Source organism: Rosa rugosa, chromosome 1 (genome assembly GCF_958449725.1).
Source record: "Rosa rugosa chromosome 1, drRosRugo1.1, whole genome shotgun sequence".
NCBI lineage: Eukaryota > Viridiplantae > Streptophyta > Magnoliopsida > Rosales > Rosaceae > Rosa > Rosa rugosa.
The window spans coordinates 65,724,862-65,750,501 of record NC_084820.1 but is presented as its reverse complement, the minus strand read 5'-3'; the positions used below and the strand labels follow the sequence as shown (position 1 = coordinate 65,750,501).

The 25,640-nt window shown below is 36.6% G+C and overlaps 3 protein-coding genes across 6 annotated transcripts; all 3 read left to right on the top strand.

Annotated features, from left to right (window-relative positions):
• Positions 1 to 684: 684 nt before the first annotated feature.
• Positions 685 to 3,740, top strand: LOC133726203 (protein FLX-like 2). Of its 3 annotated transcripts, none has more exons than XM_062153710.1 (5): positions 685 to 833; positions 1,048 to 1,638; positions 1,751 to 1,896; positions 2,073 to 2,110; positions 2,915 to 3,740. In XM_062153710.1, the coding sequence occupies exons 2-5, from the start codon at positions 1,085 to 1,087 to the stop codon at positions 3,413 to 3,415; spliced, it is 1,239 nt and encodes a 412-aa protein (XP_062009694.1). In that variant the 5' UTR covers positions 685 to 833; positions 1,048 to 1,084; the 3' UTR covers positions 3,416 to 3,740. The 3 variants fall into 3 exon arrangements, with proteins under 3 accessions (XP_062009694.1, XP_062009692.1, XP_062009693.1); XM_062153708.1 differs by having other exon boundaries at positions 2,013 to 2,110; XM_062153709.1 differs by having other exon boundaries at positions 715 to 833; positions 1,051 to 1,638; positions 2,013 to 2,110.
• A 496-nt stretch (positions 3,741 to 4,236) lies between these two features.
• LOC133745055 (uncharacterized) lies at positions 4,237 to 8,989 on the top strand. Of its 2 annotated transcripts, none has more exons than XM_062173058.1 (7): positions 4,237 to 4,512; positions 4,606 to 4,739; positions 5,029 to 5,212; positions 5,968 to 6,111; positions 6,571 to 7,110; positions 7,329 to 7,505; positions 8,498 to 8,989. In XM_062173058.1, exons 1-7 carry the CDS (start codon positions 4,360 to 4,362, stop codon positions 8,678 to 8,680), a joined length of 1,515 nt encoding a protein of 504 aa, XP_062029042.1. In that variant the 5' UTR covers positions 4,237 to 4,359; the 3' UTR covers positions 8,681 to 8,989. The 2 variants fall into 2 exon arrangements, with proteins under 2 accessions (XP_062029042.1, XP_062029037.1); XM_062173053.1 differs by having other exon boundaries at positions 6,568 to 7,110.
• Positions 8,990 to 21,402: 12,413 nt separating this feature from the next.
• On the top strand, positions 21,403 to 25,603 carry LOC133726202 (protein trichome birefringence-like 19). Its single transcript, XM_062153707.1, has 2 exons — positions 21,403 to 22,037; positions 24,648 to 25,603. Exons 1-2 carry the CDS (start codon positions 21,504 to 21,506, stop codon positions 25,461 to 25,463), a joined length of 1,350 nt encoding a protein of 449 aa, XP_062009691.1. The 5' UTR covers positions 21,403 to 21,503; the 3' UTR covers positions 25,464 to 25,603.
• Positions 25,604 to 25,640: the final 37 nt, after the last annotated feature.

Below are 25,640 nucleotides of genomic sequence, written 5' to 3'. Positions count from 1 at the left end.
TTTACAGTTAAGAAAATTCGACGATACATTAATATGTCAATATATCAAGTAAACTATAGATTTGATATATTTATGCATAAATAGATTAACTTGACTTGATTTTAAAATCGAGCCAATCTACGTCTGTATTGAACTAATATACTTAATATATCAATACATTAATATCGTTGGGTCAAATAATCAACTATTAACAGATTTTGGGCATTATTACAAGGCTTAAACAGGCCTGGTTGGCGAGCTCCTTGCTTTGTCAAATGGTCGCTACCTCCTAGTGGCAGGGTGAGACTAAGTGTCGTCGGATTTATTTTTCGACGGCAACATAGTAGGAAAGCTGTGCTAAAGCGGGTACTTATGCTATGTTGTAATCGGGTTACATATCGAGTTATCTTTCCACAATGTCACTGCTATGTTAAAGCAAATGGAGTAGCTAATTGTGCACTCTTTGCTAGTTGGTGCTTGTTAGAATACAAGTCTCCTGTAGAGATTTCTGATATTATTTCAGAAAATACTCTAGATGCTTATTGTAATCAGGGGTTTAAGCTCATTGTCCCCCCCTTGTATTCGATAGTTTCATTAATCAAGGCTTGAGGGCAGCCGCACCAGCCCTTTATTCAAAAAAAAAAAAAAAAAAAAAAAACAGGCCTGGTTTGAGTGTCCCAAACTAGAAGGGTAAAGGTGGGCTTTTGTTGATTTAATTAGTTAGGAAAATATGCTCATCTTCTACCTTGGTCTATTGAATTAGAAATTCGATATCTCTCTACTACTTTCACTTCACTAGGGCGCAGAGCACACAGTCACAGAGAACGGAGGTCCTTCAAAGAACAATTCATAAAGTAAGTCTCTAACTTTTTACTGCTACTTCTTTTCTTTCCTAAAATTTTTCTCACAGCCCAGAACAGGTTTTAGGGTTGATACAAAATCTAAACGAATTCGATGTTGAAATTGAAAATCAAAAGCAACCCAATTGTAGAAACGCACCGAATTTCAGAAATTTAGAGTCTTTTCAATGCAATTGTGATTCTCATTTATCTGTTTTGATTCATGTAGAAGTAGGGAGATTAGATTAGAGTGAGAATTGGTAGAGATGGGAAGTAAAGGTCGAATCCCACCGGCCCATCTCCGGCGTCCTCATCCCGGACCCGACCCGTATGGGCCTGGTGGGCCGGGCACCCGCCCACCTCCGGGTGCCTATTCACCCTTTGACATGTTGCCTCCTCCACAAGTTTTGGAGCAGAAGCTGGCTTCACAGCATGTGGAGATGCAGAGGCTGGCAACAGAGAACCAGAGACTGGCTTCGACGCACGGCAGCCTCAGGCAGGAGCTGGCAGGTGCTCAGCATGAGCTGCAGATACTGCATGCTCAGGCCGGAGCTATGAAGTCGGAGAGGGATCAGCAGATGAGGAGCCTGGTGGATAAGATTGCGAAAATGGAGGCTGAGCTGAAAGCGGCGGAGTCTGTTAAGGTGGAGCTGCAGCAGGCGCGTGCCGAAGCGAATAACTTGGTTGGGGTGAGGCAGGAGAGTATTGTTAAAGTGCAGCAGTTGAGTCAGGATCTTCAGAGGGCGCATGGGGATGTGCAGCAGATTCCGGTTTTGGTTCAGCAACTCGATGGCCTCAGGCAGGAGTATCAGCATTGCAGGTTGGTGGTTACTCTTTGGAGTTCAAGGATTATGTGTTTGTTTCTCTTGTGGGTCATTTGGGTTTTTAGCTGCGGAATGAATCACATCGTTGTGTTGTGGTTGATTATGCAGGGCTACTTTTGACTATGAAAAGAAATTGTACAATGACCACCTTGAATCACTTCAGGTCATGGAGAAGAACTATGTTACCATGGCTAGGGAGGTAGAAAAGCTACGAGCAGAGTTATTGAATAATTCTGGTGCTGATAGAAGAACTGGTAAACTTCTTGCCTATTGATATTTTGTGGGGTGGGTTAGCTTGGATCTCTTAGTTTAGTGTTTATCCTGATTTTTAATACATTGTGGATGGCTTCTCTGCGGCCATGAAATGCAGGTGGGTCTTATTATGGGAATCCTGGAACTAATGAAAGTGAGGCTTCTGGGCTTGCTGCAGGACAAAATGCTTATGAAGATAGCTATGGTGTTCCCCAGGTATTTCATCTTCCATATCTTAATGTTTTTGACTTTTTCTTCATATTCCTTTCCTTTTTACTATTTGAAGTTGTTTTTATAGTACCATGCCAGCTTGGTTTAGTCCATGTTTGAGCTGAGATTGGCTTGGTGCTGTTGCATATGTTTTAATGAAATATATAGTTTTTTTCACCTATAAACTCAGACATAAGATTCATGAATACTTAGCAAAATAGAGTGTCCATTGTGTCAGTCCTACCATGATCCTGACTGAAGCATTTCTGAAAATAGTTCAAGCTTAATATTTCATTCTATAAATCTTGCTTATATAGGATGCTAGAGAAGGTCGTCAGCAATGCTGTTTTTTTGTTTGTTTGTGGCATTTTTCTCCAAAGATGTTTAATGCTGGACAATAAGATCGGACTCAAAAGGGTAATGTATGGGAAAAGAATGCGTACTGGATTTTACCATACCTTATTAGTGGAATACTAAAACAACTTCATGCAGTCAAGGAAACCAAATATGAACTTTCAGTTATGTACATCCATCACCTTTACTATCTCAAAGGCAATTGCTAATTTCGTCTGATAGTCTCTGTTTGTAAATAACATCCTTCAGATTTGTACCAAAGTAGATGACTTTAAAAATTGATTAAGATGGCCTATCTGACCTCATGGAATATTGTGCTGATAAAATCTAAGAATCTGTTGTGCAACCTTGCTTATCATTTTTTGTTTTCAATTGAAATATTAAACTGTTGCTTGCTTGCCGCTTTCAGATGCGTTGAAAACTGACGCACTGTCACTTGGTATTTTTTTATATCAGGGACGTGTCCCCTTCCCTCCTACTGCTGCTGGTGGTGGTCAAAGTGGGCCTGGGGGCAGTGCTGGTGCCGCTTCTGGCGGTGCTGCTGCTGCTGCTGCCGCCCCTGCCGGAACTTCTCCATTTGCTGGATCTCAATCTGGACCTCCTGGAAGGACCGGTTATGATGCACCAAGAGTGCCTGTTGGTTATGATCCCTCTGGAGGATCTGCTTATGATGCACAAAGAACTGGCTATGATCCACAAAGAGGAGCCGTCTATGATCCACAAAGAGGAGCTGTCTATGACGTACATAGGCCAGGTTATGAGGTGCAAAGAGGAACCGGTTATGATCCAACCCGGGGTCTTAACTATGATGCACAGTCCAGAGGTGCTTCTGGTCCTCAGGGACATGTGCCTACAAGCAATATGCCCTATGGTTCAGCCACTCCACCTACTGCTCGAGGGGGAACTGGGTATGAGGCACCGCCACCTCGAGGAGGTGCAAACCCAGTTCGTAGATGAAGCCTAGGCATTGCCTTTGTGCCAGTGAAATTCACTCAGAAATAGTGTAATTTTTAGGATATCCAAAATTTCTCAAATTTTCCTCTGAAATTCAAATCTTCCGGCTTCCGCTGCCTTAAATAACACATTATCGGCTATTTCTGTTTCAAATATCAGAACGGGCAGAGTTGTAGCAGGATTGTGGCAAAAATTATTGTAAAGAGGGCACTGTGAACATAGACCTTTTTTCCTCATCTCATTTGGAAATTATATTACAAAGAAAAAGTTGTATGTACAATACTATGTACTTTATAAATTGTTGATAGAATTTTCTCATTTCTTTCAACTTTTTTTTTTTTTTTGACACATTATTTTGATACAAAGTTGAAAGATGTGCCTATCCTTGTGGTGTGGATTTGTAACGAAGCAGATCGTTGAAGTAATCCTGGAGCTTAGCAGACAATGGGTTCTAGTGATTTTAGCTTGTTCACTTTGGTTTAGTCACATTAAGCATGTCTTAAACCCTCGCACACAGTGATGTTCGCCTGATCAGTAATTGACCAAATCAATTATGTTCGATCACCCATGAATGTAAATCCTACGATTGAAAATAAAACAACTCACCTTCAAATAATTCTCTCCAACCATTCGATTTACATCTAAGGGTGGTTGAGTATGATTTTCTTAGTCAGTTATTGAACATGCTCGTAAACGGTAAACCCTCGAACTGGCTTTGAGTGGGCCATAGTGCTGGTTCAAAACAATACCATAGGCCCAGATCCACTTGCATTATTAAGCGCCTTTTGAGTTTTTGCTCTCCAAAATTTCGAAAATATTTCAATTTCCCGGGCATTTCCTTTTCCACGGCTGAGAACCACCCATCGCTTCCTCACTCTCTCTCTCTTCAAAAACCCTAATTCAAGCTCGATTCGATTCGATTCGATTCGGATTCTGCTGCTGCTGCTATGGCATCTGATCCAATTCCAGGCATGGAGTCGGTGGTGGCCTCCGTCAGTGGGTACCGGGGATCGGAGCTGGTGAATCTGATCGAGCTCATGACTCACACCGGTGCCAGCTATATCGGTACCTTGTCGCCGTCCAATGCCTTCACTCATATGGTTGGTTTCAGGACCCATTTACTGCTTTAGATGTGTTTTGTGTGATGATTAGGCAGATAATTGCATTTTGTATTGATGGATTTCGGTGATTAGGTGTGCCGGAAATTTGAGGGAAAGAGATATGAAGTAGCTAAAAAGTTGAAACTCATTATTGTTAACCACCGGTGGATTGAGGATTGCGTAAAGCATCGAAAGCGAGTTCCTGAGCATCCCTATACCTTGCAAAGGTATCGCTAAGATGAGATTCTTGATTGCTCATAGTTTCTTGATTGCTTTCTTTAAGATGAGATTCTTAATCGCCGAATTGATTCAGTGATACTGAGCTCTGGTCCTATTATCCTTGTTTTGTAATTTTGGATGTTAGAAATATGTGGTTTATGGTATTATCAAGTTGATACAAGTCTTGGATAATAGGAATGCATATGTTAGCTTCAGTGAGCTACTACTTTCAGATTACTTGTCTTTGTTGTCAATGCTGCTTAATTTTATGGTCCTTGGGGATTCAATTCTTGGCAGTGGACAGGAAGTGGGACCCTTATTGTTGAAAGTTCCACTTGTTGCTAAACCAGGCTTCTCGGTTAAGAAGGGGAAAGCGGTTTCTGATAAATCCCATGTCTTTGGCGACTCTGAAGAAATTATCGATCTGGGGTGTGGATCTTCTCGCCGTGGTGTTTCGACTGATTCACGTCTATTGAATGAGGTAGCTGTAGCAGAACTCCTTCTGTCTTTCTCTCTATCATTCACTCATCTTCTATAATCAGATTAGTCGTGCATGCTACCTCTTGATAATGGAAGCCAAGATCTAAAATTTCACTTGTCATTTGTGTAACGAGGGAGTTTCTGTCTCTCATTGGGGCTGTTGTCACTAGATTCAGTTTGAGTGCATATATAAGAAAAGATGTTGATTGGCAATTGTACTACCAATAGTCTCACTCTGGTTTATATCATGCTCCCTTTTTCTTCTTTCCCGTTTTCCTATTATTTTGGTTTCGTCTTCTTTCAGGGGAATAAGAGATGGGTAGCGGGGTAGTACGGAAGAACTCTACTAACTGGAACCTATTTGAAGGATTTTTCTAGAAATTTGGTTTTCCATATTTCCAGTTCAAAGTCTTATCAACATTCTTGGACACAAGGTTTTGCTAAACTAGTTTTTGGTGGAGATGACAGTTATTTTCCTTATTGGCTTAGCTCCCTGCAATATCTTGTTAATTGTAGAGTTTCTCATCATTCTTTTTACATGTATGGTTCTACTGTTCTACATATCTAGTTTTAGTTCCAGCAACCTTGCTCGTAAGTCACTGTGAATATTCTCTCCAAACAACAATGTAGTGGTCTGGATGCACATATGCATGCTAGAAGACTGTAAATTTACTTTAAATCTCTTTGTTGAAGAATTTTGTTTCTCCTTTTGGCTCTGAATGACTTGACCTACTTTTCCATGTAAATTTGCTGTAGAATTTGTTTCCTGACTTTCAAGAAAACAATAGTTCCCAGAAGCGACAGAATAAATCTGTGAAAACAAATTCAAAGAAAGAGTCACAATCTAGTAGCAGAGACTGTTTTGAAGATCCTCCTTTATCCAGATCACTCAGAATGGAGGTAAGAATTCAACTATACCTATTGAAATTTTTATCCCTGTGGTTTGGAAAACAATGCTGCTATTGTTAAAAAAGTTAACATGGTGTTTGGATCACTATTTTGATATCAAGTCACAGACGCATGGTAAATATATCCTTTGTGTCCTCTATTGGACATGTGTTACAGTTTTAGCTTCATTTTACTTTTACATTCATCTTTTGGCTATTGTGGTATTTTCTTGTTTACTGTTATTGGACTTGAGTTGCACCTCTAGCTTTTGAATAATCAGTTTAAGTACTTATCAAACGAAAGAAGCCTATAGAACTTTTATATTTCCTTTGTAGCATTTTATAAAGCCTGATGGCTCTATGATCAAGTAACCATGAACTTATGGCCTTAAATTTGGAACATCAGAAAATATAGAGTAATCGATATCGTTCTTGCCATCTTAACATATCTCTTCCCATGACAATTCAGGAGTTTTGCAGGCATTCAGTTAGAGCTCAAAGAAATATTACCAGTGACACTGGAACCAGCATGACTGAAATTCCACATAAAAAAAGGAGGCTTGTGAAAAAGAATATTGGCTGTACAATATCAGTACTCTCAGAATCTGATCGAGAATGCCACCCAATCAGATTTCACAGTATCCGTAATGACAGGGTCACAATCCTTTCTGATGATTCTAATGACGAGTTAGACACTGGAACAGGAATCAGAGATGTGGGACGTAAAGGTGTTGATGTCGGTGGTAATCACTTATCTACTTCCAAGGATCCCAATTTTTCTGTTGTGGATGAGCCTACAGCTCCTGAGGGAACTCCACAAAATGGGTGCCCTGAAGTAGAGAATTCAAAAGAGGAATTGGAAATCAGGTTGGACAGAGAACATGCCACCAAAAGTCCTTCACAGGAATTATCGTGTGTTATATGCTGGACAGACTTTAGTACAACCCGAGGAATTTTGCCATGTGGTCATCGATACTGTTATTCTTGTATTGAAAATTGGGCTGATCAACTGGTATTCTATTCTCTTCCTTTTTCTTAGTGTATAATTGCTGGGTGTTCAAGTCTTTAAATAGTCAGTGATTAACTAATTTCTGAACCAATGTTTCATTGTGGTTTCAAATCTTAATTTGTCAGCCTTCCCATGATTTTAGCTGTGATAGGTGTTTTTCTCTCTTGTTGTCTTAATTTTCTGTGAATACAAAATTCATGAACCAGTAATGGTATCTGCAGGGTTCAAGGAGAAAGATTTCAACATGCCCTTTATGCAAAGCTTCATTTACAGTCATTACCAAGGTTGATGATGCAGTCACTAGTGATCAAAATATATTTTCTCAAACCATTCCATCTGCCCCAAAAGTGGACATTTCATTTCTTAATGACCAGGGAACATCTAATTTTGCTGCTCAGGTATGACTAAACTCCCTCATGGTGCTTGTAAATTGGGTGTTGAAACACCTGGTGTTGGTATGGTTTTAAACCTCCTCTTGGTATATCTCGACATCTGTCTGTAAGAGAAACAAATCTGACTTCTGCTTCATGATTCCTTACTTTGATTACGTGTACATTATATGATCGTTTTAATTGATAATATTTGAAAACTTATTATTTGTGGAATTAACAGACTTCTGCTGATATATTAAGAAGGATAGTGCATATGTGGATAATTGTCTATTATCTTGAGAAGTAAGCAATGAGTGTGGTAGTGGGTATTGCAAAGCATAATTCATGGCATTCCTGCTCTTCAACCTTTAGACTATTAGTATTTTACTATTTTTTCTTTTTTGGAGGAGGGGGACTAAAGGTTAGCAGGTTAAAACACTTACCATGAGTGGTATACATATATTAGGTCTTCATATTGTGCTTACTTGTGCAGAGATCCAATATTGTTCATTTTAATACTCCATTACCTATCATTTATCATCATTGAGTGATCGTGGAGGGTGTAAAATGGTTTCTTAGCATGCCACTGCATACACATGCATTTTGAGAAAGTGTGGTTTCTAGTGTTTGTGATTCATTCCTATAGTGCGTGTGGACTTTTAAGCCATCTATAGTGTAACAGAGACCTAACACAAAAGCAATCTAGTATAGTTTGGCCTGACAAATTGAAGTATTGAACAAAAGACTACAGCTTACAAATTGAAGTATCAATTTTTCTACCTTAATTACCAAATCTTAACTGTCCCCCCTCCTTTTTACGGAGTGTACTAAACATTCATGGATTGTCAAAGAAATAGAAGTATGTGCAAGTCTTGCTCTTCTAGATCTTTACCACTACTTCCTCTACTGCTTACAATTTCTGAAATTATTGTAGTGTTCATTTTTGCCTTTCATGACTAAAACTTGGTTCAGAATTGGTTGTCTTTGTGGCTAATTGTTCTTCTTTTGGTGTTAAACAGTCCGTATCAGCAAATGGTTGTTCTGTGTGTAATTCTTGGGAGCCCGAAGAGCTGCTTATTAGTTGTAATGTCTGCCAAATTCAGCGCATCCATACCTACTGCCAGGACCCTTTTTCAACTACATGGACATGCATTCACTGCAAAGATCTTCGAATGCTCTACCGCAGCTATCATCAATATTGATACGCATCCCTAGAAAACTATCAAGATTACCTCATACATAACTTACTGTCAAATACCGATGTTGTGCTTGTGACCAAGTATGTTCCTGGATAAAGCAGTCACTGGTAGTGAATGCAGCTCTGGTAGCTCTACCATTCTTATTGTCTATATCTTTACGAAGTAATATTTCTGAAACTCGAGTTGAAACCAAAACATTTGATCTACGATTGTTCTATATATAGTTATATACAGAGCTTTGATAATTTGAACCGGAACCCCAGTTGCTTTAAATTTAGATAATGAGAAATGGAAGACTTTGGTTTATGTATATTTAATTTGTTGGTTATGCTCTTCTTTCATCATCTTAGCCACTTCTGTCACTATCATATCCCATTACAAGAAAAACATACAAACAACTTTAGCTTTTCAATATGTGCAATTTTTTTTTTTTTTCCAAGTTAAATGTCTGCTAAACTTTGTGATTCACGAATAGCAATAAAATAGTTAAGATTTTAGAGGAGTGGTTTCTTTCAATCATTTCTTCTATAATTTTTTTCTGGCCTACATCATTCTTCTGCACCATTATCACTTTTATACCTTCATATTGATTTGTGGAAGGTGGTTCTATGAGTCACTCATTCATCCTAAGAGAAAAAAAAAAAAAAAAAAGAGAAAAAAAAAAGGCCATCCTCTTTCTGGAACCTTTTGGTACATATTATGTGGACAACCTTAGCCTTATTTGTAGTGGAACAGAATATGGAGTTGCTTTTCAGAAAATAATAATGTAAAGCCTCTGAAATGTACATGGCCATGATGTCCACCTTCAAAACCTTCATTTCATGTGCAAACAATTGCCACATCAAGAGGAGCCAACTTTCGTTGTCCTTTGTCTTATGTCCTCATTCTCATTCCCTAACCTGTTTTGTTATTGTGTTCATGTTGGTCTTATCACTTCCTTACTATGAAATTATGATTGGGTTAACCCCAGAACTGGTCATGTATATAAACAAAGATTTAACATGTGCATACAGGTTGGGGGTGTTACATTATTTATGTTGAAGCATATAACAAGGGATTTGTTCCACCTTCTTGTTGATCTTCATGCTTCTTATATATGCCCACATACACATGCCCTTTAAAAGGAGGTAAAGAACCATCTCACTTTCTTATGTAGTTTCATCATTGTTGTTATTTTGCATTCAGGGTGGCAAAGTCTTATGCTTTTAAAAGGATATTCCAAACCGATTTGAACGTGCCTGTGAAAAATTTTCCTTTTATTTTATATTATATATCAGAGTTCCATAATTTGAACCTTCATATTTTAAGTCATTATTTAGAGATCATCATTACAAAATTCAAAATAAATATTATTTATTCATACAATCGAATCAAACAAATGAACAATATATCTGTCACGAGAATGTTAGTGTTTACCCTTTTGATTTGGATTAGAAAGCGTTGGCATATTCTATCTTCATGGATTACCATGTTATAAGGGACCTTTAACCTTCCCCTGCATGCTTTGATAGATAATAGAGTTACTGACAGTTGGTCTAATAAAAGATTTTACTGTTGTGCTAATAATATAGCAAAACACACGACTCACAATAGGTTCTTCAAAGTTTAGATGCGTATGCTCACTTGATTAAACATGTATATGGGGTGGGGGGGATCGATGGAAATAACCTCTCTAAAGAGTACAACCTCGGAAATATTCACACCTTGTATTCATGATAGTGACAATTTCATGTATATATATGGCTATGAGTGAATACAGAAAGATAAGAGAGGATCTAGGGGGACAAAAAAAGAAAAAAAAAAAAGAGACCATCCTGTTAATGATCATTACCTTTATTCTAATATTTCATAAGGGTAATTCATCCAAAACAAGAGAAAGCATTAGCTGAAAGCTAGCTAGCTATAGCATGGTTTTGATCTCTATAAAAATATCAAAAAGCGAAAGTTTTCGTCTTGGGAGAGTCTGCAACTTTCAGTGTCTTCTCAATGAGCTTTCTGGCCTTCTTGCTTCTTATTTCGACTCTCATGCTATCGCTCTTTTCGATCTTGTTGTAATCCGCAGCTGGTTTCTTCATCTTAAAGGACCTGAACTTGGACTTCAAATTCCCCACCAACCTATCCAACCCCATCATCACCATTTCACAGTAATGAAGATATGAAGCCAATTAACCAAACCCAATACTAGTTATCACCCAAGCAGGAACACAGCGAAGGGTAAGAGAGTTTGAATAATAGTGACCTTGAAAGCGAAAGATTTAAAGGAAAGGGAATGGGGGACTCACAGATAGCAGTTGAAGAGAGACATCAAGGAGATAGAGGGTTGGGAGAAAAGAAAGTGAGAGAGATGATATGAATGATCAAGTCGACGGTTAGAGGTCACAATGTAAGCGTTTAAACTAGTAGCACTTGGAAGGCTTACCACGCAATACTAATGAGCCTTGGAAACCCTTTGACTTACTTTCAGAGTAGTGGCCACCTTTTGGGCGGTGAATACAACTACAAGTATATGTAGATGTAGGGTTGGGGGTGGTAAGTGCAATTATGGAGAAATGAATTACGCCTCCGGGAAAATGATGATTGATGAGTTTCGAGAAAGTGAAGGAAAATGAATCCTTCTAGCTATATCCATAAGATTTTATTTTGTGAATCTGTCCGTCTCTCTCATGTACCTATTAGCAAAGTTTTTTACTTGAGTACGTAGACTACAATCTGGGCAGGTTTAACAGGACTCGTCAATTTCTTTTAGTGTTTATAAGTTTTAGTGTTTATAAGAGCCACTTAATTCTCTGCCATATCCAAGGGCCATTTCTCATCGTCATATTTGATATTTCCATGTTTTGTTTTCTTGTGTCACCAGTTTCATAAGCGATTTTTTTTTTTTGATACAATTCATAAGCGAATTCATTGCATTAGTTTTCATGCATACAAGAAAGTTTTCTTCTTAAGCTTATTTTTTATGTAGATGAGTTAGACACCTGATTTTGAAGATGTCATGCACTCATGCACAATATAATGAAAGGACTAATTTAAATCTTTCCAAGAAACAAAATTGTGTTTGGTAATAATTTTAGGAGAGTGAAATTTGCACTCCTACTTTTACATTCTACACTCCTCTTGTGCTCCATTTACCAAAACACCCCTCTACTTATTTGTCCCCACCCTCTCTCTTCCACGACCAACTAACTGAAACACTCACTCCTTCCTCTCTCTCTCTCTCAAAGTCTTCAAGAGTTCAAGTCCTCTACCGCCACTTTTTTTTTTTAAGAGAAGTTCATTCCAAGACTTGTAGCTAGCCATAGCGGATTGTAAGTCTGAGATTTTCGTTTTGCAGATGAGGAAAATTATGATCACTTCAAGACCCAGAAACACAGATTAAATAGCTAATTTTTGCTCATATTCAATTAAAAAATTGGCATCCCAATAATTCTCTAATATTTTTGACTTTCAGATGCACATGGCTTCTTGGTTTTCTCTCTTTCTCACTCACATTTGTTTCAGCCTCTGTCTCTCTCTCTCTCTCATTCAATACCAGTACTACAACTGAAGCTAATCTTTTGACTATTGATGATATTTCTGTCAGATCTGCATTCATAGCCTTTTTGGCCATTCTCAAACTCTCTTCTTCATATCTTCAAAGGGTCTGCTTTGATTTCTTCACCAAGAAAATGATTGCTTTGAATTTGCAGTTAGTTGCTTTTATAATTCTAAGGCTTGATCAAGCCCCCTCTTCATGAAACTTGTCATCATTTCGCCATATTCGTGTTTTCGCCTCGACTGTCATGAAAAATTTGAAACAATTTAAGACTCTGTTGCCCTCGGCAGGATTTTGTCAATCATGGAACTCAAAAGAGTTCAACTGTTCAACCTCTTCCTTCTCTCTTATCTAATGGGTCTTTGTATAATAAATCACTTCTAGTCCAGGTGAAACAAAACTTTTCAATTTCAGTCTTTCAGAATTTCTGATCTCATAGTATATATATGTAGCCAACATTCTCTTATTCTTTTGCCAATTCTAAATTTCAGCGATTATTCTTTGTTCAATTATATGTTGATATGAACATACAATCTCTAATTCCAATTGTTATATAAATAAATCAGTATATTGGATTACACAAACTTATTTAACCACTTGCCTTAGCCCAGGTTCACCAAAGCGAAGAAGGGGACGATCAAAACAGAGAGAGAGAGAGAGATGTTAAGGGTAATTTGGGAATGCAAATAAGATTTGGAAATGAAATATTATAAAAAAAAAATCAAATGGGAGTGTGAAATGTAATAAGGGAAGTGCAAATTTCACTCCCCTAATTTTACTAGGAAAATTGTATAATGTGTTAACGTATGACATGCATACAATTGTCTTAAAAATGGTAAAATGAGTCTTCAAAATAGTAATATTAGTCCTCAAAGTGGTAACATAAGTCCTTAAAGTGGTAAATTTTCTTAGTTACTACATGAGTCCTCAAGTGGTAAAATGAGTCCTCAAAGTGGTAAAAATAGTTGATGTATGAGAAATGTTAACATACTATAGCCTTACCCATTTTACTAATATTCTCCACGTTCAATGATGTTTAAAGAGGATAATTATTATGTGGTCTCGGAATACTATGTGACATTGTTATGTGGTGGTCCGGACCAATCATATTACTCAAATTTGGTAGAGATCTTGCAAGGATGAGAAAAAAAATTAGATTAAAAGAACTAATCATAAATTAGTATAAGTAATGTGGACGAATGACATCAACTCGGACCACTATGTGTACCATAGTCTAGACCATATTATAATTTGATGTCCAGAGAAGGCTAAGCCATCGTTATTGTAAATGTAATTAATTTTTAATATCGCCAAAGTATTTATATGTATTAATTACTATCATGTCAAAAATGTAGAATGACAATGAAAAAAAAATGGAACTTTTCCTAACTCTCTCTCTCTCTCTCTAACATAAACATAAACATAAACATAAAATCGCTATGTTTGTGGAATGTTCATCAAAAAGTAAGTAAGCACTCATAATTTTTAGGGGTATTTGAATAATAAGAAGAGAAAATTTTAAGAACAGTACACGACAAATAGGCAATTCTGAACTTTGTACATTTAGTTTCTGAAATTTCAAAATAGTATATGACTTTCAAAATACAACCCAAATTTGGTATATGTTGTTACATGCTCCGTTAGTTTGTGTGCTTCCGTAATACTGTAAGGGCAAATCCATCTCTTCAAGGATTGATAAAAAAAAAAAAAAAAAAAACATAAGAATTCAAGCTCATTTCTCCAGCCCAATAGCCAACCTATTAGCTAGGGGAAAACCCTATCTCAAAAGGCCATCATCAGGCTGCCTTCAGCGCTGCATCCACCATCGCTCTACAACAACTTCGGCTGCTGGCAGTTGCTGCCCTCAGCCACAGCAACGTAATAGGCAGTTGCTGCCAATCCAAATCAAACCGCCTGTAGCAAACCCTTGCCTTTAGATCTCAAGTTCTGTAATCCACTTGCCCGACACACCTCTGTCACCGGTCGCACTATTCCCAAATCAGCCCCCAACCTTAAACACATTTGGAGCAGGATCCCCCGATCCACGGTCCAAAAATCCCTGATGAATCCACGGCGAACTGGGAATTGTGCCGCCTAACGTTGGTTCATCTCAAAACCAGAGATATTGATTCCAATGACTCAGCCAGTCTGGCATTGGACTCTGGTCCAGAAACAACAAGGGTCAACCTTTCTGGGCCAGTGTTTACTTCTAATTTTGGGAGATTTCTGGAATCTAAATTCATGCTCTAAGCATATTAGCCAAGCATATGCAGCAACAAGAAGGAGAAGTACATGTAATTGAATCAAACATGTGTTGCTTGGCTTATGAGTAAGCAGCATTGGAGAGAAAGTTCCAGATACAGATCGGCAAAGGAGGGAGGGAGAGATAGAGATAGAGAGCAGAACACCCACAATTACCCTTTGAAAAAATAATAATGGCATTAAGGATAACGGTGTTATTTACGTCATGTACTAAAAATGTGTCAAGTTTTGCAAGGCACGTACCATTTTGAAATTTTAGAAACTAAATGTACAAAAGTTCAAAGTGGGCCCCATTTGTCATGTACCATTTTCCCTAATAAGAATGGTGGAAGTAGGTGTAATGTTAAATAACGACAAATGTGTACTATGACTTACAATTGTGCCGATATTGTCTCAACTTAACCACCCATTAGGTGTTGGGTTTTAATCACAAATGATCAAATGCATCGTACAATTGGGTGTGAGCTACCCACTACCCACTTATAAATTATATATATTTTTTTATCACTTTTCCAATATGGGGTATTTCCTTTCCAACATATAAAGTCATAATTCTTTCAAGGATTTATTTACGATCCATTCCATCTTTCAAGAAAATAAGTATATATCATTACATACATCTTTGTGGAATCTGATACAGATCGAAATCGAGTAAATATAAGCTATAACAAAAGCAAGACTGTATATTCAAACATAATGAAAGAATAGTGTGCATTCAGCACATGCATTTCATATCAATTGTAATTTGCTACTATATAGTAATCCCTTTCTTTGTCATTTTAAGTAATCAAGGGGCATAATGAAACTGATTGAATAACATTAAAGATGGATTTTCACTTCATCAAGATAATAACCGTAATCAATTTAATTACGTCTATCCTTAAATCATGAGATACTAATCGTAACTAAACCAATAAGATGTTGACAAAATTAATTTTGATGTGGGAATATTTGACCTAATTATGGCTAACTGATATAGATTGAATAATACAACTTCTACTTCTGAGATAGCCATGCAGCCACGAACACACAAAGACACAAAGTTCAACATGAGGACCAGTAGATATCCCAATTCATAAACTCCAAGGTAGCTATGCATCTACCTATCTGCCTCAAATTCAAAACATGCAGCCCAAATCACTTTCCTAGAATAGTGCTATCTGGGCTATTTCCATTGAAAAAGAACAGACTTCTTCAAGTGGAAATATGTACGAGTTTCTTGCTTCCACGGAAATATTGATATGATCATCAAATGGTAGATAAGTAATAAGATGGTCACTCTGGCCAATAACTTTCCGTTAAAATTAGGTAAACGTGATTATTGATCAATGTCCCATACACATCAACCACTGCAAATTGTGTGAATCATCATATAGTTTCAAACACCATAATCCAGAGATTTTGTTTTATCTCACTTGGATTGGATATTCTATATGGACACTTTTGTTTCATTCTATGTTGAGTGCTTTAAAATGTACTCAGTAAAATTCTTAGTATACCCAAGAAATGTATTTGTTTTTAAATATATATAATTATTTATTAAAAAGAAAGAATATATATGTGTGTGTATAAAAATAATTAAACCTCTTAATTTTTCAAACTGCGCCCTTATCTTGTATCCAGCAAAAAAACAGAGCGATGTTTTGATGATTCAGAGTATTAGTTTTCAATCACCAAAGTTTGTCAATTTTGTTGGTTTAGTCGAGAAAAATAACATAGTTGCTATTGTTTGAGACAAATTCTTCTAGCTCACCTGGATTCCAGTGAGGGAAGTTCTATAAGCACCAAACAATTTAATCAAAATACTGAATAACACTCACCAAATCTTTAGAAATAATAAATTCTGAAAATATTTGGAAGTTCAACCTCGAAAGATGATTGTTTTTCTTTATTTTGCTTCTTTTAAATATGAAAACTACGAAGTAATTTGGTCTCGTTCTGAAGCTCACCCTTAAATAATTAAATTGTTATACACTATGATTCTATGAACTAGTTTCTCAATTTTCAAATAGAAAACCGACCCCTGCAAATTACATCCATCTTTTCTAACTTAACTCCCATCATAGATCAAAAGCAAAACAATAACTGAAACTAGCCCTAGCTAGAAGAAACTAAGACGTACAATACATGATTTTAAAAAGAAAAGGCATAGAGAATCAGGACTATCTGCATCGATGGATGAAGTTCTAGCTAGGTTGTAGGCAATGTAACACTGGGACTGGTTTAATCAATAGTTCCATTTACAGTGTTACATAAGAGAGATGTCCTTTTCGGGATCTATGGAAGTAATGTTGATTTGCTTGATATTATTGTTGAGACAAGCTAGAGTATCACCTACAGTCTTGGAGCAATCAAATGTAATCGCTAATCTCTATCTCTACTACTATAAATGGAGGCCCTCTTTTGGTGTCAAAGGGCTTCACCAAATTTTGAAGTGCCTATAATACCCTTCAATAACATAATTATCAAATTAAGTTAATCAAATATAAATAAATAAAAGTGTAAATTGAAAAAAAAAAAAAAAGGTCAAACCACTACTATTATATGTCCAAAAAATAAATAACCACTATTCTTTTTAGTCGATCTATTTTCTATTAACATCACAATATCACCCGCGAGAAATGCTGGCACATTGCTAGTACTTTAAATAATTCCCAGCGTTCTTCGATGAATTGAAATCACTGAAAAGGATTGCTATAAGGAATTAAGAACGCTGGGAAGTTTTCATCACCGCGTTTCGTTTGCTGGATACATGATAAGGTTAGTTTGGAAAATTATGTCGTTTAGTTAGATATATTCTTAAACAAATAAATCTGCTGGCTGTACTAAGAATTTTGCTAGGCACATTTAGAAATACCCTTCTATATTTAAGGTTCTCTAAGACATGGCAAAAGAGATTTTTTTCTCTTAAGAAATATGATAACTCTTTTATTGATCAACGAAATTATATATTTTATCCATGTGGGGATGACAGAAATATTATTACCTAAACAATTTAACCTTTTTAAAAAAGCAATGAAGTTCTAATTTATCCATGAAAAATCAAGAGCCACAGATGAAATGAACGCCCTTGGCGTCATATCTCAACAATAGCATAATTAGGTGCCGTGTCCAATGGCCCTAACCTTCCAATGTCTGAACCCTAGCCCAACCCAATAACCCAAACCCAGAAGACTTGAGAACCAGGGCCAACTGTGAGCCCAGACCCAATTACTAAAGACACCCAAGAAGCAGGGCACCCCAACCATCCTTTTGCCTCTGCCCGCATTGAGTCTATCGGCACTACCTTTAGGCTCGCCTCCACTGGCCTCAAGTCTGGAGCCGCTCTTCGCCTTGAGATTTCCGGCAGAGGAAACAGAGAACCCTGAGAATGAGAGGCCCCAACCTGGAGCAACACAGCCAGCGCCACCATTGATCGATTTGCCGCTACCACGAAACCACTCCCGCACCATCTCTTGAATATCGTCAACCTGTCCAAGCTCTTCTCTTCCTTTCAAATCCAACACCCTCTCTCTTAGGTCTTAATATATATATTTTTTTCTTCTTCTTTTGAAGAAGGTTCGGTGCGGCTGCCCTCAAGCCTTGATTAATGAAACCGCAGAATACATTGGAGGGGGGGAGGGGGGGGGGGGCAAGCATCAACTAGTGAAGAGTGCTCTATTAGCTACTCCATTCGCTTTACAATAGTAGTGACTATATATACACACACTTTCCTAAAGAAAGAATGACATGGCAAAAGGGTTTCTCTTTGGAAGCATTTGTAAAAGAGGTTAATAGCAGCATTGGATTTTGATGGGCTAGCTATCTTAACAACTAACTTATTTGGGTATTTACATACAAAGTATTGTTTTGGAATAGCATTCCAATTTGAAAAAACCCACTAAATAACTTTGCTTGGGTTAGTGGTTGAGGCGTGTGATGGGGTATTGGTCCAATAAAGCAATAATGTTTTATACCCAAAAATGAACTGAATAATCTGAGCCCAATATACAAGTCTCAAGTTTAGCTCCCTTCTCTCTCTTCCATCTTTGTTCTTAATGCAGTTCAGTAGTTCACCCAATGAGTTAAATTTACGCATATGAAACTATTCTATATGTCTACAATCTCACAATGGGGTGTTTTTACCGTCTGTTGGACTACTGAAACACAAGTCTTTTGATCTGTTCTCCAATGAATTTGATCCTCGTCTAATGTTTTTACCAACTCATGACTTTCGATGACCTGTGTACGTAATACAAGTAAAGAACTATAAAAGTACCAGTGTAATACCGGCGAAAGAACCTGAACTGATGCTCAAATAAGAAAGATGCCAAATGAGGATAGAGAAATTTACTACATACCTTTCTTTCGAAAGATGTATCCTTATTTATAAGGAGTGACCTGGTCTAGCTGACCTCCTTTGCCATTTTCAGGACAAAGGGGGGCTCTCTCACCGGTTGCATTCCCTAGTTTCACTATGATAAGGAGCTTCTCACTCGAACAGTCAAGGGATGATGTCGTCTGGCTCCTAACCCCCTAAAGCGTACATAGCTGCTCTCTTGACATATATGTATATATATGACACACACACACACACAATATATATATATAGGGAGAATCTAGAGAGGATAAAACTTGAAATGTCATAATGTTTTCATTTTTAGCATGTAGTTTAATGATCTAAACCATTCATTCTCTAGTTACATACACACATACGAATCTTAGAAAAAATTAGCAAATCGGAAAACGTCTAACCATTTGATTAATACAAAGTTCGTTTTAATTTTATCTAACGGACTATATTTGTTTATACAATTTTGAATGACCAAATGTTTTGGTTGATTTTTTGTAGACACAATTCTTGCATAGGAATCTAAAGGATTAACGATTGAAATCATCATTGAATTAAGTCATATACTAGTGTAAAAATAGTCTAATTCCCTAAATTCTTAAAGTAAGGAGATTATCTTCTAAAACGAGCCTCTATGTATGTATGTATGTATGTGTGCGCATGCACACTGCGCACACACACATAAGTATTATAACTTAGCTAAAGACCAACCTTGCAAATAAATAAACATACATTTGACATCACCTTCGCCCACCACTTGTATTTTGAACCAAGAATTATTCGAAGTCAAGCTAAAGGTCGATTCATATATATTTCAGTCATAACTGGTGATGGCATATCTAGTACCAACTTAAAGGGTATGGAGAAACAAAAAAGAAAACTACAAGATTTATATATGTGAAGGATTATATATGAGGAAATATCAAGCTTGACTTAACACTTTTAACAGGTCGAAAATATGTCTATTCAATGTATTCATAACCTATATAATTAGGATGGCAATAGTTTGACGACTACTTTGAGTGGTGGAGCCACACCATTTACTCACAAAGTCTGCTGATGGAAGTAGATATCACGGTGGTTATGATTAGAAGCCAAATCTAATTTATAAGCTTAGTTAAGCACCATACAATACGATTAATCAATAATAGAGGGGTTGGAAGTATAAGATGGTAATGTGATACCAACTGCTGATATAATCTGTAGGTGGGTAGACAAATTGGACGTGTCTTTTTTGTATTTTGGGTAAAGCATGGTCCCAATCTATAATTGTTAAGGAATTCTAATTGTATGCATCAATGATGCAATTGGATATATCATTTTCTCCATTCTTGCAATATAGTTAACCCGATGGATACATATATCCTCTTCATTTTTTTTTTTTTTTTTTAACAACCGATGGGAAAGTCGAACTCAAGAATAGTGGCGACACTTAGTTAAAGAAATTATCTTACCACGAAACTAAATTAAAATTCAATACATATATAGCAACATAAAGGAAAATTATATAAATTCCAATAATAGAGGAGGTGGCTCCCATTTATGTGTACATTAGAATTTGAAGTGAAATTTACAGACATGCATGTGAAACTAATATATTGTTTGGACGATAGAAAACTTAAATCGAATGTCTTTCAAAGATATTCAACAACAATATATATAGAGATCGAGAGAAATTTTATACACACACCTCTTAAATTTTTTTGTCTACATTTTTTTCCAAACTTCCTCTTATGTTCTCTTTATTTTACTTAATAGTTTTCTTTTCGTTCATCTTTATCAAAAGGAGTAAAAATGTATTAAAATTTTTTCAAAAAATGAGGATGTGCATTAAGTAATTTGGTAGATGTGAATAAATTTTGCATAATAATTTAAGCATGCCTTGGGAACTATCTCGATCGTGATTCATGAATGGTTTTTTTTTTTTCGAGAAGATTCATGAATGGGGGTTGGTCGACTAATTATTAACTTTAACATGTGTGTCCAAGTCGCCAAGTAATTTCCCATGCATAATTATCATACTTTTTAATGATGCTGAAAACAAAGCCTCATCGTCCTTATCAATCATCTATTCGATCACTTTCCCTTGGACTGTTTAAAACTTTTCGATCCATATATCATTTGAAACTTGCAAAGAATTTCATAATATACATGCATGAACTTTTTGATCAACTCGGGTTATTGAATTAGCTCGATCAAAATTTTCCTGATCGATCACATGAAACTTTGAACTTATATATATATAAACAAACATCCCTGAAAAATCAACAAATAAATCCTTATAATAATTAAGAAGATTCTCTAAGATGTGTAGCAGGCTAGATAGGAGCCTCATGATGATATTTCTTTTTATAGGATTTTTTTTCCTACTTATCTCGACCGATATGATTCTCCCGAAACGTGCTTGGTCACATACTCCAAATGAAAAAGGCTCACATAGTTGATCAACAGATCTGGTTTGGAGTAGCATCATTTTCATGCCCATCAACAGCCCATATTAATATACAAATTTATTTTAGAATTTTAAATATTAATCACTAACTAACCAAACACCCTCTTTGAAAATTTCCAACACCCTTTTCTTATCAGCCTACGTAGCCTCTCTTCCCACTGCCATTTAGATTATCACATCTCTCTCTCTCTCTCTCTCTCTCTCTCTCTCTCTCTCTCTCTCTCTCTCTCTCTCTCTCTTCTGGTTTTCAATGAAGCACTACCAAGCCAATCTTCATGATCATGAGCTTCCCTCTGGGAAATACCAGGCACTTATACTAAAGCCTCCCAAAAAAATTGTTCTTCTAGTCTTTGCCCTACTTCTTCTTACAATAATCCCATTCTATTACTCTTCATTAAGCAACTCTTTTTTCCTTAGAAAAACTATTCCAAACCCACCATCACTACCCTCTTCTCCATCATATGATGAAGAAGCTCATGAGGAGTTGCCAACCATAACTAATAATCTAAAGTGTGACATATTTAGTGGAGAATGGATTCCAAATCCAGAGGCTCCCTATTACACAAACACGACATGTTGGGCGATTCACGAGCATCAGAACTGCCAGAAATATGGAAGACCAGACTCAGAGTTCATGAAATGGAAGTGGAAGCCCGACGGGTGTGAACTGCCCGTTTTCAACCCGGCTCAGTTCCTTGAATTGCTCCGAGGGAAATCATTGGCCTTCGTTGGAGATTCTGTGGGTAGAAATCAAATGCAGTCACTGATATGCCTTCTTTCTAGGGTACGTACGTAATACTTTGACCATTTCATATGACTCTGTGAGAAACTTTTGTATGTGGCCGTAAGCCCGTAACCTCCCTTTAATAATATGCATGTAATTGAAATTCACGATGTACATACGTACATAATAGTGAATTTTACTTGCATATAATTAAAGAAAGGTTATTTACTACTTAACTGATGCATATAATTACTTGTTCTATAAATATATTTGCTATCCTCCTTCTTGGATCTATATATATGTAGATTTGATTTAATCTTGTTCTTAATGATGATACAAATGGATCATAATTAGGACGCAATTTTGGTAATTAAGTACATAAAATATTAATAGTGATACAAGAAAATATAGATATATAGAGAATTTAATGTCTTTATATTTTAGTGATTATCGTGTTAGTGTACATAACTCTATTCTTTTTTCTTTATCAATTTTGAAAAAAAAAGGTTTTAACTTAAAATTTCGTCCAATATTTCAAAGACATATCATCAAAACCAATAACCGTTTAATTAGTAAAGTCTAGATTCTTCTGGATAAGAGCCTTTGTGGACCATGAGCATGCATTGTTAATTATTGATGAACAGAAAAGAAAAAAGGATTAAAAAGAAGAGATCGGAAATTAAAGGTTAACGTTTTCTTTTCCCAAAGAAAGATAGAAAAGAGGTTAACTAAAGTATTGGATTCGATCTAGCTTGATAGTTAGTTTTGTCCCAGGCCATGTGATTTTTGATCTGCACACAAGGTTAGTTGGCCTAATTAATTACCTAAACCATTTTGTAATTGAAGGTTGCAGATGATTAGGTAAAAATACACAGTACGGACTAATTTGTTAATATATATTAATCTAATTAAGTACAATATCTTGTCCTTACCCAGCTTGCAGTGGAATCTTTTGCCACCACTCTCTGGTCCAAACGAGCATGTCTTTCACTGCACATGCGTGAACGCCTCACAACGCCTTTTCTTTTCACACCCGAAGATTCATACATACACACCTAACAAAATCTCCCTTGAACGGACTAGCTACCTATTCAAACTAACAACAAAAGCAACTTACACTAACGTTTTTTTTTTTTTTTTATCCCAATTCAATTAACAGTGAGATTTTTCGACTAGTCAATTAACAGTGAGATTCTAATTTGTAACTTTCACAATATTAAATTTCTCGAAACATCAATAGTCTACTAAAGTGCATATATAGTTGCTTTATAAAATCGAGCTCTAGCTAATGGTTTTTTTGATGAGATCGAGTCCAACAAATCAGATAAACCTAAGGGACATTCGGGACCCCTTGACATATATTCGATGGAATAACACAGATAATTGTCAAGACAACTGCTGTCTTGATCTAAACAGATGGATCTGTGTTTGGCTGAACTCGATCTCTCTCCCAACTCTGGCATGTTCCCTGTGTCTGGTTATGCATGGATTACTATATTGCATTATTAATTGGAGATTAGTTATCTGAAACCTTGTGCATGTTCATCGATCGCCTATTATACCTTCCACATGCTGTTCTGGACCTACCAATGCTGTAGGCATGTAGATCTGATTTAACCCTTCAACATCCCTAACAAGAAAGTTTGATAGAGTAGAACAGTTACGCTACAACCATGAATTTCTATATACCTATTAGGATTAACTTGATAAAGTAATCTGGAGTTTACATCCAAAACCAATTGGCAATGGATGGAGTGGCTCAAACTCTTATAAACCCATAGACAAGGTCCAATTTTTCTCATGTGGGATCTATAATCTCAAGTCCCAACACGTGTGGCGAATTTTCAAGCCATACACGTAAACAACTTATATTGGATGACGTGGAGCCCGTGTGACTGTTAAACATTCACACGTGGGATAATCCGCTCTGATACCATGATAAAGTAATCTGGGGTTCACATCCAAAACCAATTGACAATTGATAGAGTGGCTCAAACCCTTATAAACTCATAGACAATGTCCCATTTTTCCCATGTGGGATCTATAATCTCAACATAACTATCATCTACATTTCACTTAAATGTTGTTATTTATGTATATAATATTATTTCAATATTGTGTTAGATTTATTTGGCATAATTAACTTTTGTTATATTCAAATTAGATCTTACCTATTATATAATAAAATATAACTCTAACTTCTTGTATTTTCACTTTTAATTTTAATGCGTGTCCACCTGTTAGTAAAATGATATACTGCTCTTTTAGCTTATGAAGTATATAAAACGTACAATTAAGCATTTGAGAGTAGTGTTTGATTCAAATAATTGAGACATTAATTTTGACTTGGTTTAGGAAGAACCCTTTATTTAGAATTAAGGAACTTTGTATCTAGCTAGTATCATATACCTAGGGTAAACTAAGTTAAAATAGTATTAAATACTCGGAAACTAGGGATCTGAAGCAGCTATCTTACTAACTCTTCTTATTAAGGAAGACTCTAGAGATTCACAATTCAACGATGTTGATGATTCCAACAATATGGAGTAACAGAAACATAGTTAAGATTTGAATATTGAATCACAAACTCGCATTCGTCGGTCACTTTTATTACCAATAATTTATTAATATCTCTTCTAATTAGTATTGGTACGTGTAATTTTTTTTTAGGTGGAATATCCGATAGATGTTTCATACACAAAGGATGAGAAATACAAACGCTGGAAATACACATCCTACAACTTCACCATGGCCTCATTTTGGACGCCACATTTGATCAAATCCAAAGAAGAAGACAGTCATGGTCCAACCAACACTGGTATTTTCGGTCTCTACCTCGACGAACTCGATGAGGCATGGACAAGCCAAGTTGAGGACTTTGATTACCTCATTATTTCCGGAGGGCATTGGTTCATGCGATCCATGGTGTTCCATGAAAATAACAAAATCTCAGGTTGTCACTATTGCCTCTTAGACAATGTGCCTGACTTGGGAATGTTCTACGGCTACAGAAAGGCGTTTAGGACAGCTTTTAAGGCCATCAACAGCTTGAAAAATTACAAGGGTATAACGTACCTTAGGACTTTTGCACCATCACATTTTGAGAATGGGATGTGGAACAAAGGAGGGAATTGTGTGAGAACGAAGCCGTTTAGGAGCAATGAGACCCAATTGGAGGGTGCCAGTTTGGAGTTTTACATGATTCAATTAGAGGAATTTAGGACTGCTGAGAAGGAAGGGAGAAAGAAGGGGTTAAAATATAGGTTATTGGACACAACACAAGCCACGTTACTAAGGCCAGATGGTCATCCTAGTAGATATGGGCATTGGCCAGAGGAAAATGTGACTTTGTATAATGACTGTGTGCATTGGTGCCTGCCAGGACCTATTGATACTTGGGGTGATTTCTTGCTTGAGATGTTGAAGATGGAGGGTATCAGATCAGCTGAGGAGAAGCGCTATTCAAGAGATAGAAGAATGCATTGATCGAAGTTGGATATATTTGATTGCTTAATTTGGTATTCTTCATTTGTTATGAAGTTTTTTTTGGTGTTGGGAGTTTGTTTGTGATGTAATTAGTGGCTACAGAATAAAATTTAATTAAAATAATATGAAATCTTATTCTAGTTTTTGTTCAAGAGAAATTATACTACCTAGTCTCTG

Coding starts and splice junctions, on each gene's coding strand:
- LOC133745055 (XM_062173053.1), top strand. CDS start 4,360: ATGGCATCTGATCCAATTCCAGGCATGGAGTCGGTGGTGGCCTCCGTC. Junction 4,513..4,605: donor CCAATGCCTTCACTCATATG/GTTGGTTTCAGG, acceptor TTCGGTGATTAG/GTGTGCCGGAAATTTGAGGG. Junction 7,506..8,497: donor CATCTAATTTTGCTGCTCAG/GTATGACTAAAC, acceptor GGTGTTAAACAG/TCCGTATCAGCAAATGGTTG.
- LOC133726202 (XM_062153707.1), top strand. CDS start 21,504: ATGAAGCACTACCAAGCCAATCTTCATGATCATGAGCTTCCCTCTGGG. Junction 22,038..24,647: donor TGATATGCCTTCTTTCTAGG/GTACGTACGTAA, acceptor ATTTTTTTTTAG/GTGGAATATCCGATAGATGT.
- LOC133726203 (XM_062153708.1), top strand. CDS start 1,085: ATGGGAAGTAAAGGTCGAATCCCACCGGCCCATCTCCGGCGTCCTCAT. Junction 1,639..1,750: donor CAGGAGTATCAGCATTGCAG/GTTGGTGGTTAC, acceptor TTGATTATGCAG/GGCTACTTTTGACTATGAAA. Junction 1,897..2,012: donor TGGTGCTGATAGAAGAACTG/GTAAACTTCTTG, acceptor CATGAAATGCAG/GTGGGTCTTATTATGGGAAT.